Source organism: Narcine bancroftii, chromosome 1 (genome assembly GCF_036971445.1).
Source record: "Narcine bancroftii isolate sNarBan1 chromosome 1, sNarBan1.hap1, whole genome shotgun sequence".
Taxonomy (NCBI): Eukaryota; Metazoa; Chordata; class Chondrichthyes; order Torpediniformes; family Narcinidae; genus Narcine; species Narcine bancroftii.
The window spans coordinates 6,367,942-6,382,386 of NC_091469.1; the positions used below are offsets into that span (position 1 = coordinate 6,367,942).

The window sequence follows — 14,445 nt, forward strand, 5'->3', positions numbered from 1 at the left end:
GTATCAAAAGGCAGTTGATGATCTGTACAGGGACAATGTTAACACTCTGGTTTGGGAAGTGTGCACAATATTAGGTGAGCATACACAGCAAGATCATTTTTAAAATTTAGATATACAGCACATAACAGGCCCTTTTGGCCCACGAGCCTGTGCTGCCCATATACACCAATTAACCTATAAACTCCATGTGATTTTGGAAGGTGGCAGGAAGCCAGAGCACCCAGAGGAAACAAACGCAGACACAGGGAGGACCTACAAACTCATTACAGGCAGCGATGGATTCAAACCTGGGTTTCTGGCGCTGTAATAGCACTGTGCTATTCGCTATGCTAACCGTGCTGTCCAGATAAAATTAGGTCCAATATTTCTGAACTGGATTAATGCACTAAACCGGCTCAAGGTCTTGAAAGAGAAACTCTTATCTGACCAAGGTGGACATAAGATATCTCACAGCTTTATTCCAATATGTCTTGGCTCTCAATCATTACCAAAAAAGGTTTCTAGTTATTTAGCCTGCCTTATTAGATGTTGTTTGCTTACAACATAAGCAATGCACCCTGGAATGAACTCATCAGTTATAAGCACGTTGTACATCTAGGCAATGATTTGGAAAGTAAATGCAAGTTTCCAAATTGTGATCCTGTTTTGCTTTTGCAGTCCATCAGAAATTCTAAAGCAACTATAATTCTCATATAAAGTTAAACTTTTTTTATCCAACATTAAAATGCACAAAGTAACATTTCAAAGACATGAATACACTGTGCCAAAAAAGATAAAAATATATTTATATATCTATATATTAGGACACAGTATTTACATATAAATAATCACCAATGCATTATAGTTGCACTGTTGGAGCAGACTAGGGAGTATATAATGAACTATATCCACCAAATTATCAGTCTATTAAATTTTGACATTTACAGGAAAATATTTAAATATTTCAATAGATTCACAAAATATTGATAATTTTTCAAATTTATATTAGGTTTTTGAACAACATCATATTCATGCAATAGATCCATAGTACCACAAAATAAATGTTAATCTATTCACTCAGCAACCAGAAGGTCCCTTTACATCTAAAATGAGCCATCCATGCAGTTTAGAAGTAATTGGGCAATCTCCTATCCATAGGAAGGACACTAAACTGGGCAATCCTTTATAGTGTTCGCACAGGTACAGGATAGAGGAGGGACAAGTGTTCTGCTCCTTTAATGGGTAATTTTCGGGTTGTATAATAGTGTATAACTTCAGGAACGCTGTCAAACGGAAGGCTCTTCTGTCCTAAGATGTATTTATCTTTGGTTTTGGTTAGCTTCATGTGCATGAAACCTTGGCTGCTCCTGTTAAGTAAACAGAATCACAAGAAGATTTTAAAAAAATCATAATCTATTGAAATGCATTTATATCAAAATGCATACTGACCTTTTGTGCTAACTCTCCAGTAAAATGACCCCACTCACCATAATGACCTGATGACTGCAAGCTTCACAGTCAGAATGGCCTCAATCTCAAAACTTAATTTCAATGGAATGAATGATATTGTGGCGCACATCCTCATGGCAAACCGGCCCCGCTTATATCGTCACGTAGCGGGGCAGACATGGGGAAATGGCGTCGTCAGACGTTTCTCTCGGACTCCAGCATCCCTTCCAGCGCCCAGCCTGGGCAGCGATTATGACGTCACAATGCACCAGGTGACTGAGCTGCCTTTCAGCTCCTGCAAGCACCACAGTGGTGACCCCAACGTGTCCAGACGGCTATCTGGACCCAGCAAACAATATCCAGATTTGGCTTATGCCAAATTTGGCAGCGCTAACCACAACTGCATCAGGTGCCACAGGCACATGCAGGCCCCTGTTCAACATTTCGACTCGGCAACGTGGAGTTCCAGCACATCCACGTGGATGTCGTGGGCCCCTTGCCGGTGCCCAGGGAGTCGCGGTACCTGTTTACCATAGTGGACAGAGCAACCAGGTGACCGGAAGCCATCCCGGTCTGTGAGGCGTCAGCAGAGACGTGTGCTAGAGCCCCGGTCAGCCAGTGGATCGCTCATTTCACCGTGCCGGCGCACATCTCAAGCGACAGAGGCGCCAATTTACCTCTGTACTATAGTCGCAGCTGTCAAGGCTTTTAGGGGTAACACCGCACCACACCACGGCTTACCACTCACAGTCTAACGGGTTGGTAGAGAGGTTCCACTGACACCTAAAGTCTGCTCTGATGGCAAGAATTTCCGGCCCCGACTGGGTGGACGAGTTGCCCTGGGTTCTCCTTGGGATTAGGATGGCGCCCAAGGAGGACCTGCAAGCCTTGTCAGCAGAAAAGGTTTACAGCGCGCCACTCTCCCTGCCAGGTGAATTCTTCGGCCTGGAGGCAGAAACGACGCACAACGAAGGTGAGCGGCTGGTGGACCTCTGCAAATGACTGGGCAACCTAACCCCGCCATATCCCCATTGCACCACGGCACCCGACCATCCCATCGACCGAAAGATCTGGATGTGGCGCAATTTGTGTTAGTCTGGAGAGGACCACAGAGGGTCCTGCTGCAGCGTCCATATGACTCCAGCATCCCTTCCAGCGCCCACCCTGGGCAGCGATTATGATGTCACAGTGCACCAGGTGACTGAGCTCATGCTGCCCTTAAAGGGGCGGGCTGAATATGAATTAAAAAGTCGTTAACGACCTCGGTGTGGCAGCAGTGATTTCCTTCAGCTCCTGCAAGTGCCACAATATATTAATTTCTTAATGTGAAAAATATGAACTTCTTCAGTTAATTGCTCCGTACATGTTATTTGTAAAATAAAATGTCAACATCTTATTGTTATCACTTAGATGGCAAAAAAGGTCAAATATATTTACAGCAATAAAAAAAACAATTGAATTTCAGATCTAGCACTTCTATTAATCTGTGTACTTAATCCTCAAAACCACTCATATGGAACACACTTATGGCTTCAATAAGTCTTTACTACACCTATTCTTGACCCTAATGTGAACTTCCTCATTAAAGTTTACTTTGAAATACACATGAAACAAAAAGTTAAGCATTGGGCTGGAATTGTTTTTTATTATAATTTTTTATTTTTCACACTATGAACCATATCAACCAAAATATGTACAAACGTATCTAAGTGGTCTTTTCTTCCCTCTCTCCCCTCTACCCACCCCCTCCAATACTCATAAATATTCAACATATACAATAAAACCATAAAACAATATTTTCACATAAAGGAAAACAAACAAGAAAAATGTGTCATCTACTTTTACACACTGAATCTAGTCGTTTTGTTTTATAATTTTCATTCTCATTTTAGGGCATGGAGGTCGTAGGCAACCTCTCTCTGATATGTTCCATGTATGGTTCCCAAATTTGTTCAAACATTGTGACTTTATTTTTTAAATTATATGTTATTTTTTTCCAATGGAATACATTTATTCATTTCCATGTACCATTGCTGTATACTCATGCTCTCTTCCATTTTCCATGTTGACATTATACATTTTTTTGCTATCGCTAAGCCTATCATAATTAATTTTTTTTTGCACTTTATCCAATTTGAGGCCTAATTCTCTACTTCTTATGTTACTTAAAAGAAATATCTCTGTTTTTTTTGGTATGTTATTTTTTGTAATTTTATTTAGTATCTGATTTAATTCTTCCCAAAACGTTCTAGCATACATCCCTTTTCCACTTCTTTGTCACCTCCACCCCCCTTTTCATCTCTTAGTTTTCTCTTATTACACTTAATATATGACAATACATTTAAGACAAAGTACCACCAGAGTTCACACTTCCACTAATACCTTAACCCCAAAAGTTCCCCCCCCTCTCTGAGTTGCCCCATACCCCTTGCCGGGCAACCACAACTCCTCTTTTCATTTGGGTTGCGATCTTGTTCGCAGTGTCAACTGATTTTGCAGTGACAGTTATTCCCCCTCTACCCAGCCCTCTCCAGAAAACACTTTTTTTAAAAACCACATATAACAAACCTTTCTCTCCTTTTTTTCCCCTTACTCCCTTCCTTCCCTTCTCTTTTCTCTCTTTAGTTCTTTACATATACATTGTTTTTACATCTTTATATATACTTTATCACCATTCTTCATTCATGTTATATCTCTTCTCCTGTCCTGCAAACGTTCTGCAAATTCTTGTGCTTTCTCTGGATCTGATAACAGTCTGTTTTGCTACCCGGGTATAAATATTTTAAGCATGGCTGGATGTCTTAATATGAATTTGTAACCTTTTTTCCATAAAGTTGATTTTGCTGTATTAAATTCCTTCCTCCTCTTTAAGAGTTCAAAACTTATGTCTGGGTAAAAAAATTATTTTTTGACCCTTGTATTCCAATGGTTTAATATCTTCTCTAATTTTATTCCTTGCTCGCTGTATTATATTTTCTCTTGTCGTACATTTCAAAAATTTTACTAAGATGGATCTTGGTTTTTGATGTGCCTGTGGTTTTGGAGCTAATGTTCTGTGTGCCCTTTATTTCCATTTTTTCCTGCATTTCTGTCGTTCCCAGGACCTTTGGGATCCATCCTTTTATAAATTCCTTCATGTCTGTGGCTTCTTCACCCTCCTTCAGGCCCACTATTTTTATGTTGTTTCGCCTTCTATAATTTTCCAATATATTAATTTTCTGGGATAACAACTCTTGTGTCTCTTTAATTTTTTTTGTCACTTACTTCCAATTTTTCTCTTGTCATTCACTTCCATTTCTACAGCCATTTCCCGCTCTTCCACACTCTACTCTTTTCCCTATTTCTGTCATTACCAGTTCTAATCTTTGCATTTTATTTTCTGTTCTTTTCATTTTTCTTTTAATTGCATTAAACTCTAACGATAACCATTCTTTTAGTGATCTCATTTGTTCTTCAAAAAAGACTTTATCTCTATTCTGTTCATCAGTTTAACCTTTTATTTCTCTTTGTCCATCAGTCTTACCTTCTATTTCTCTGTGAAGATCTTGGTCTTCTTCCTCTTCTTCTGTGTCTGTATCTGTGTTTGTGTCTTCTTCTTCTCTTCTTTGTGTTTGTGTCTCTTCTGTTTTTCCCGATGAGCTGCTTGTATCTCTTTGTCGGGCCTCTTCTCGCTGGGCCTCTCATTGCTGTTGCTCCCCTCTTGGGCTGCTCGTCTATTGTGCTTCTTGACGTTGGTCTTGTCGATCTTTCCTCTGTCTGACTTCCACGTCTGTTTCATCGCACTCTCTTCTGCTGTCTTCCTTATCCTCCAGCTGAGCGCCCTGGTGTCAGGCGTCTCTCAGTTGCTTGGTCTGTGACAGCCCACTCCTCTGCTAAGCCCCCCTCCTGCCGGTGTCCTCTTTCTCCTCTGATTGTGCGCTGCGCATGTGCGACTCCTTGCACATGCGCCGTTGCACACTTTTGTTAGGTTCAGAGAGCCATTTTTGTAGTGTACTGGCTGGTGAGTCTCGACTCTGCAGGGCAGGTACTGACCTCGAGGGTCGGGTGCTCCTCGTCACTACAGCGTCCTGTTCCTTCCTGCAGGTAAGGCCTTTTTCCTTCTTGGAAGCCATCTTCTTTCTCTTCTCTCTATCTTTATCTTCTATTTCTTGTACTTTATTTCTGTTATGCTTTGCTTTTTCCTGACTATTTTTTCTATTTTCCCCGAGAGGGCTGGTTTTCACGACTGACCACTACTCCATCACGTGACTCCCCCCGAATTGTTTTTTCAATGTACTTTACATCTATAATAACACCATTCTCTGACCATATTTTGAGGGGAACGACACTGCAGTGTGGATTGATCTCACATTTTGATAGGTAAACTTTTCATTTTTTCTCTTCAGAAGGAATTGGATCAAAGGGTTAGCAGTTTTAGATACTGCTTATAGCTGTGAACCTGCAGAGATGTAGTGACCAAAAGGCTCAGTCTCTTTTCCAGTTCAATCAGTGAGGAAGATCACTTTCCAAACTGCAACAGTTATCTCCAGACTTGCCCAAGATCACATCTGGGGCAGGTGACCTAAACTTCTGTTCAACAGTTTGCACACATTGGCAGCTGGGAAAAATAGTAAAAACTTGAAGAAGTTGCATTTGAAGTAAACAGATGATGCTTCCTGCTTACTCAGAACCAAAATTAGTGCAGAGCAGTAGAGTGTGCCAGAGCAAAGAACTACCGGCAGCTGGAGTGTGACATCACTATTTCTCTGACACGCAAGGGAAAAAAAACAAAGAGTGCGGAGCGTTGGATGTGGTGTGTGCATATCCGCGTGTGGAGAGTTGGATGTTGTTGGTGTGCGAGTATATGGGAGCAGAGAGTTGGATGAGGCATGTGTGGGCATACGTGTGTGTGCATGGATGCAGTGTTGGATGTGTGTATGTACACGTATACGCATGTGGAAAGTTGGATGTGGTGTGTGCGCATGAGGTGAGTTGGATGTGGGGTGCACACGTATACGGATGCGGAGAGTTGGATGTTGTTTGTGTGTGAATATACTCGTGTGGAGCGTTGGTTGAGGCACATACACATATGCGTGCAGTGTTGGATGTGGTGTGTGTGTGCGTGGAGATTTGGATATGGTCTGTGTATGCATAAACACGCGCAGAGCGTTGGATGTGGTGTGTGTGCGTGCGCCCATGTACAATCAGTAGGTGTCTGACATTGAAAACTCAAGCCCACCTTGAAATGTCACAGTTCAAGGAGGATCAGATTGAGTGAATCCCAAGATGATGGCTCCCAATTACAAGATTACCTCAGAACCTGGAACTTCCTGCACGATTCCACAGCATGAATGATACCACTTTCTCAGAACCATCAACTCTGGCATGAAGTCAATATTATGCAGGGGCTCGCATTGCTAAATTCACATCCTATACATGTACAATAAATAGAGGCTTCTGGATCAACAACACTGTGCCAGCTCTTTGCTAGATACATTCAGTTCTCACATTTTCATCTGCTCATCGTGCTCAGTTTGGAAATTCTTCTTTTTAATATTCATCTTATTCTCTTTGAAGGTTGACTTCCTGGATATTTCAAAGTCAATGACAAAAACCGGTCAGAGCCAAGTTTAAATTTAATTTTTTTTTATTTATAGCAAGGTAGAAGCTGATACCAGCCATTTAAACCCATGCTACGCAATTACACTCAAATTAACCTACAACCCAGTATGTTTTGGAGGGAGGAAATACACGCTGATGTGAAAAACTGTGGATGTGGAGCAGGTTGTTCAAAGCTGCATTTCCAATGGAGTTCACTGTAGGACAGGCAACTTGGGTCAAATGTCCAAACCTTCATTTCACACTCAATGGAGAATTCTGCTTTTCACAGTTAATCTCCCCTGGATTTGTATGAAAGTGAATAGCAACTAGGGGGTCAGCTCAGAGCTGGGCAACTTTAGTTTATAAAATTCTAAGTTTATAAAACACCCTTAAATATTTTAAAGAATGGTGTATTTCAAATTAATTTGTTAATTGATCTTTTTAAAGCTTAAAGCTGTTTTGAAGTGTTTTACGTTTTGAAGATTTTTAAGGTTTAAAATTTTAGAAATTTTATTTTGCTGAATTTTTAAATTCAATTTAGAGAAAGAATTCAGTAACAGGTCCTTCCAGCCCATGAGCCCGTGCCACCCAAATATACCCATGTGACCTATTAACCTATCAACCCTGCACATCTTTGGAACATGGGAGGAAATTGGAGCACCAGAGAATGTACATATTCCTGACAGACAATGGATGATTCGAATCAACCTGGGTCCCTGGCACTTTTATAGCATTGAACTAATTCTGAAATCTTTCCGAATTTCTCAGGATCTTTCATACTTATAGGAGCTGCTTTGTGCAATATATCATAACATGGAATCCAAAAAACAAATGGGGCTTCATTTGCTAGAACTTTGCACCCTTTGTTGGAGGAAGGAACAACCAATGTGTGCCACATAAACATCATGGGCTGACAAATAGGTCTAATTTATAAATTGCTCCCAAAACAATGATGGGGGACAATTAGAATTTTGCCATATTTTATCAGAAGGGATTCTACATTCGTTGCTGTTGGTTTGTGACCATTGAAAAAGTTTTTTTTTTGTGGTCACCTCTGGGACTGGGTGGGGGTTAGGAGCCACCTCCTGATTAGTTAGCAGGTTTAAAAAGAATTATCATTCAAGAAGCTTTATTGAAGTTGGAAAATATAATTTTTCTCATCTTGAATAAGGGCAGGAAATATATGGAACTAAAATTTATCCATGTTAACCAATGAAATTCATGCACAATTAATAACCTTTTAATACATTTATTATACTTAAAACACTATGATTTCCTTTCAGGATATAGGAAATGTACTTCAGAAACACTAATATTATTGAAGATGTGTCAAAATACCTGATTAGGTATGGGATTGAATGTTATTTTGATCATGTCTGTGAAAGACAGGTTTCTGTCCATGGGGTTTGTTTTTGTGCCAGTCTTGAGACTATAGACAGATTGGTACACATGCAGCAGATGTTCAATATTCAATTTATTGTCATTGTAATAAAACAGTGTCATACAGCACCTAATCGACTGAATACAACTGGGATTGTCTGACCTCAGAAGCTAAAGAGGCACAGGACTGGCCAGTACTTGGGAGGAGAGACCGCCTTGGAACACGAGGAGCTGTAGGTTTCTGTGAGGGGCGCTGGACAAAGTGGCAACTCTCTGTCTGATTTATGGTAGGCAAAAGTTAAAGAATTTCATGTATGTTACATTCTACATGTAGTATTACTTGACAATAATGGAACCTTTATCTTTACCTTTATTACATGAAATTGCCTTTGCCTGCTGTAAGGCAGACAGATTCACCATCAGCAGAAATTGCCTGAAGCTCCTCTTACAGTCAGAGAAAGAGAAGGAAAAGAGAGTTCCCCTAGAGTTACTGAGTGTCCATAGATTCGCTTCTGCAGCTACAGAAAGTCCAGTCCAAACCATTGGCAACCCAAGCTCTACATCCGAACCTCCGACTCAGTCAGCAACCCTTCAGCCCCTACGGTAGCCCTTTCCATCTTGGTTCCTATACCTGGTACCCCTTCAGCCAGTTTCAAGCCAGTTTCCAGCAGTCTGTATCCCGGCGCAAATCTCCCAACAGCAGTCTCCGGCAGCCCACAGCCTCCGTGGGTTCCTCACCTTGAGTCTCCAGCAGCCTGCCGCACGCGTGGGTCTTTCAGCCGCAGAGCCCCCTCACTGATATGGCACCATGGTCACCGTCCCTGTGGGTCATCCCTCTGCTTTTCCTTCTCAGGTGGGGGATGGTCTCCCCATTTTCTGGTGTTTTGCGCCAGTCCTCCGCTTCCCTAGAGTCTGCAAACCCTTGTGGCTGCTGCTGAGCAGAGACATCGCCATCTTGGGTGCAGACTCCGCAGTCGCTGGATTTTAAATAAAACTACCGTCGGCTTCTTTAATGGACTGTTCAAAGCCTGTGCAGCGCTGATAGCAGTTGACTGGGCGGTTGGACCCTGTGGGAGAGCTGTATCTCCGCTTCTCCCGGGTCTGCACCAGCGGCAATGCTGCCATTGCAGCAGTTCTGGCAGTGCCTCCATTTTTCAGAATCAGAATTTATTGTCATGAACAAGTCATGAAGTTCGGTGGTTTTGTGGCAGCGTCAAAGTGCAAATGTTCATATTATAACCATCTTATGACGTTATTATAAAAAAGTAAAAATAATAGTGCACAAAAAGTAAGGCAGCGTCTTTGGTTCATTGATTAATCAAGATTCTGATGGCAGTGGGGAAAAAGCTGACCTTGTGCTCATCTTTAGGCTCCTGTACCTTTCCCCCCCGATGGTAGCAGAGTGAAGAGGGCATGGCCTAGGTGATGGGGATCTTTGAGGATAGAGACGCTTTTTAAAAAAACTGCCTCATGTAGACATCCTCAATGGAGTGGTCAGGTGCCTGCGATGTTGCAGGTTTGGAGTTTATTCTGGACTTGAGAGTTGGCGCCTCTATACCAGGTAGTGATGCGACGAGCCAGAATGCTCTCCATGGAACACCTGTAGAGGTTTATGAGTGTCGTTGGTGACATACCGAATCCCCTCAGACACCTCACAAAGTATAGTCACTTCTTTGTGATTGCATCAACGTGGAGGCTCAAGGACAGATCCTCGGAGATGTTGACACCCCAGAATTTGAAGTTCTCGACCCTCTCCATTTCTGAGCCCTCGATGAGGGACTGTCATGTTCCCCTATCTTCCTCTTGAAGTCCACAATCATCTCCTTGGTTTTGATGACGCTGAGTGCAAGGTTGTTGTAACACCATTCAATGAGTTGATCTATCTCCCTCCTATACGCTTCCTCATTGCCATTTGTGATTCTGCTGACAACTGTGGTGTCGTCGGCAAAGTGGTAGATGGCATTGGAATTACGCCTGGCCACACCGTCATGGGTGTATGACGAGTGGAGCAGTGGGTTAAGCATGCATCCTTAAGGTACACCTGTGAGGAGGAGATGTTGTTTCCAATTCATACTGACTGTGATTTTCCAGTGAGAAAGTCAAGGATCCAGTTGCAGAGGGGTGTACTGAGGCCAAGAGTTTCTTCTTGACCAGCACTGAGGGAACAATGGTATTGAAGATGGTATTTCTAGATGTAATTGTAATTTAACATTGAAATGCAAGAAGTGATGCATTTTTGTGGGTAGAATGAAGAGGGGGCAGTACAAACCTAACACAGCCCAAACTCCACATCTGGCTTCTGTGAGATCACTGTAGGTTCCCTAATATTTTTCAGTTTATACTGTCAGAAAGCCCTTTTCACAATCCTCAAAAGGATGCAGAAGCCCAGCAGCAGGTGCACAGGAGATTTATCAAAATGATGGTAGGATGCAGGTCATCAATTAAGACAAATGCAACAGAGAAAATGAAAAGAGATTTAAGGTGGTACAATTTAGGATACAACTAAAAAAACTATCTGAAAAGTATACATGTGTATATCTTAAATAATGTGAATTGTAAGTGAAGGAAGGGTTTGAATAGAACAGAGTTGTCATGTGTAGTCTCTAAAGCAGCATAATTGGTGGGGTATCATTAGCCAGATGTAACAAGGAAATATTTTCCACTCTAAACAAAGTATGTGGGAGTTTGTTTTCTCTGGTTTCAATAGAGATTGATAGCAACATGACTTACAATTTTTAAAGTAGGATACAAGCAGTCAGTTTTTGTTATTTTAAGAGGAACACTTTACTTCCAGCCCAAGAAGAACACCTGCAGAATCTTTGGGGTCCTTCAGTTATTAAGGACAATGAACAGAGAGGAAAACAGCTTGAAACAATCTGCTGAAGGTATAAAAATAATTGCTGACATGCAATATTCTGACTGAGCAGTATAAATGTTTCAATCAAAGACCACATCTCTGTAGAACAGCAAACAACAAATCCATCTCGACTCCTGGTGCAGTAAAGCCAGGAAGATAAAAAGATATTAACAGGGATAAAGCTAGAAATTACCTACTTTGTGCATGTTTGCTTTGGTACCATTTACAGATTTTTGCTTTTTATCACTAAATGACACAGATGGCTTTCTATCTATGAAATTAAAGCTAACACACATAAGAAGGTGCTTCTGAAGCTGAAAAAACTTGTGACTTGTTTCTCCTTAAGTCTGAATTTAAATAAAAGTTGATTCCCCCGGTACAAATGGCCAGAAAACAGATTTAATGACACTGATAAAAGAACCAGAAAGAGGAGAGGATGATTCTTTTTAATATGGGGAACAGGATTAATGCTGAAAGGAGGAATGTTTACAAGGATACCAAAGATCGCTTGCAAGGATTTAGGGAATTGGCAGGAGTGAGATTAATTGTACGGGTTCTTGAAAGGTACACATTCCTTCAGTGCTATTACAATTTGTAAGAATCTTTTATAAGATTAAATTTGTAATTATCTTATGGAAAGTATGAACTTTCACTTTTTAAAAAACTGTTATGTTATAGCAGGAGCTATTTTAATACCATTGAAGAAATTAGTGAGTTGAATTTATCAGAAAATATTACACCAAAAGCTGAATGAATTTAAGAATTATAAACTTCATAAAGGCTCAAAGGATCCTTTTATTTTTACGTAAATAAAGCAAAAAAAATGTAATACACATGATATACTTCACTTTTTGCTTGCCATGATCATTGCCTAGCACCTCCAGTAATAATAAGAGAAAGAGAAACAACTGAGAGTCCCTTCAGAAACACTGTGGTATCCTTGCCACCAGTGCTGCTGCAGCCATACAGACTCCTGTTCAATCCAATGGCATCCCAAGCTCCAGACTCAAAACCTCCGATACGATCAGGCTTTCAGAACCCGGCACCCTTCGAGAGCCAACTTGCCCTCAGCACTCTCTCCAATCCCAGTTCTGATACCTTATTCCCGTGAGCCAGTTCTAGCAGCCGTGGCTACCTTCCTGTAGGGTCATCTTCCATACTTCACCCTCTCAATGGGGGGTGGGTTTCCCCAGTTTTCTGATGAACTTTTTACTGAGCAACAGACTTCACTAAAACTAGTGAATGAGCTTCAAAACATGACGGTCAAACTTTAGGTGGAACATCAGCCATGCTGGAATTGGACGATAGTCAAAACCCATCCAGAGTAACAGATGTGGGGCCTAAAGACATAGCTTACAGCTGTACGAGTTGACTGAGTTGCTAATTTTTAAGTGGAGTGAAAGTAATGTCAGTATTCCACAAGCAAGTTTTATAATGTTATATAACACAACTGTGAAGAAATTGAGTGCAAACAGATTAATGTTTTGAAAGTCGGGCACGCCCATTCTTGCAGACTTATCTGGATATGTGCTAGACATGGGGCAAGTCCCAACATTTATTGTAACTGAAGTACTGTACAGTATTTATCGGTGGAACTAAGACATGCAGTGAAAAATAAAACTTGAACTTGATTGCAATATTCAGACCAGGTGGCATCTGTGAACAGAATAGTACCAAGTCTGCATGATTTACTTCTCAAGACTACCAGAGCATTGTATAAACGAGAATTCTGTTTTTTGAAAGTTCTCGACTGGAAGTAGGTTACTGTTCACAGGACAGAATTGTCAGTGTTTCAGGTCAGAATACAGTCAAAAGTACTGTCCTGAAACATCAACCATTCTTCTGCCACCATTGCTGCTGAGTTCCTCCAGCAGATTGTATTTTACTCCAGATTCCAGCGTCTGCAGTCTCCTGTGCGTCTAAAAATGTGGAGACACACAAAATACTGGAAGAATTCAGCAGGTCAGGCAGCATCAATAGAAGGCAAACGACAGTCGACATTTGTAGTGCAAAATATTGACCGTCTATTGTTAGGTCTGCTTTGTCCATGAATGAGTGAGACAAACACCAGGCTGAGTCAAAATCAGGGTTCTTTGTTCTTTATTACCGGATTGTAACACTTGCGACTAACCATGTTAGTCGGAGAATGCATTCTGCCGTTATCAGCAAAATGGTGATTTTTTATACCCTTGGATATGTGCTTAGAACATCATCATATCATTACTTGTCCAATGACTAAAACTGTTGCTATCCTTTCCCTGCTAGCTTCCTGCCTCTCAATCCATCAATGTCTCTCTTATCTTGTAAGTACAAGGATGCATTCACATCTTGTTACAGCCCTGCACATTCCCATCTCATGATGTTTTACCTAACACTATTACCTTTCATGGATGCTGCAGGACCCACTGAGTTCCTCCAGCATTTTGTGGGTTGATCCACTTTTCAAACATCTGCTGTCTCTCTTGTTCATCTTTGTCTACAAATGCAGCGCACTTTATTTGTCCCAGATGTTATAGATGTCATCTTAAAAATTGGACAGGATAATGAAAAATTTATTTGGGCAATGAGAGTTCAAATATAGTCAGAATTTCAACTGCATTGCACATGCATGCCAGAAATATACAGATATGCCAGATGGTGATGTTAATCCTTACACAATGTTAATTTGTTGCTTGCAAACAAACAATGTACAATAGGAAATCAAGCTTGGATATCTAGAAGACTATCCACGAAAGGAACTGCACTTAACTTTATAGGGTCCAGGATTAAAAGGTTGAACTGAAAGTGATTTATTCTGAATGAGACCCCAGAAGAGTCTCTTCTTTTTAAAAAACATTTTTGAGATTTGAGGTGAAGATAGAGATAGAGTGACCTGCTCACCAAAGTTGGGAGCTTTAATTTTGTTCCTTTGGGCTGCCTAGGTATCTCTAACAGAAGACTCTGCTGACTAAGAGGATATATCCTTCAAAGGTCTTCAATGTACCTTGCTGAAGAGAATTGCACTTGGAAATTAAGTTTTCAAAGGCTGGTGGTTACAGAGATTTTCTGCAAAACAATTCCTTCGAGCCTCGGTCATGCCTCAACCAAAGCACAATGACCCTTATGGTTCTAAATTTTATAACCTTCCCATTGATTCCAAGTAATGGTGGCCAATATCTGCCACATTACTTTGAGATGTTCACCTGAGCGTGGAGTGATAG

The 14,445-nt window shown here is 41.0% G+C and overlaps 1 protein-coding gene across 1 annotated transcript in view; it reads right to left on the reverse strand.

Moving 5' to 3' along the window:
- Positions 1–767: 767 nt before the first annotated feature.
- LOC138754985 (SH2 domain-containing adapter protein F-like) overlaps positions 768–14,445 on the reverse strand; it is a 106,495-nt gene continuing 92,817 nt past the window's right edge. The window contains exon 7 of the mRNA XM_069920099.1: positions 768–1,346. Coding sequence (XP_069776200.1) covers positions 1,163–1,346 — 184 coding nt within the window. The 3' untranslated portion in view covers positions 768–1,162. The remainder of the gene's footprint in view (positions 1,347–14,445) is intronic.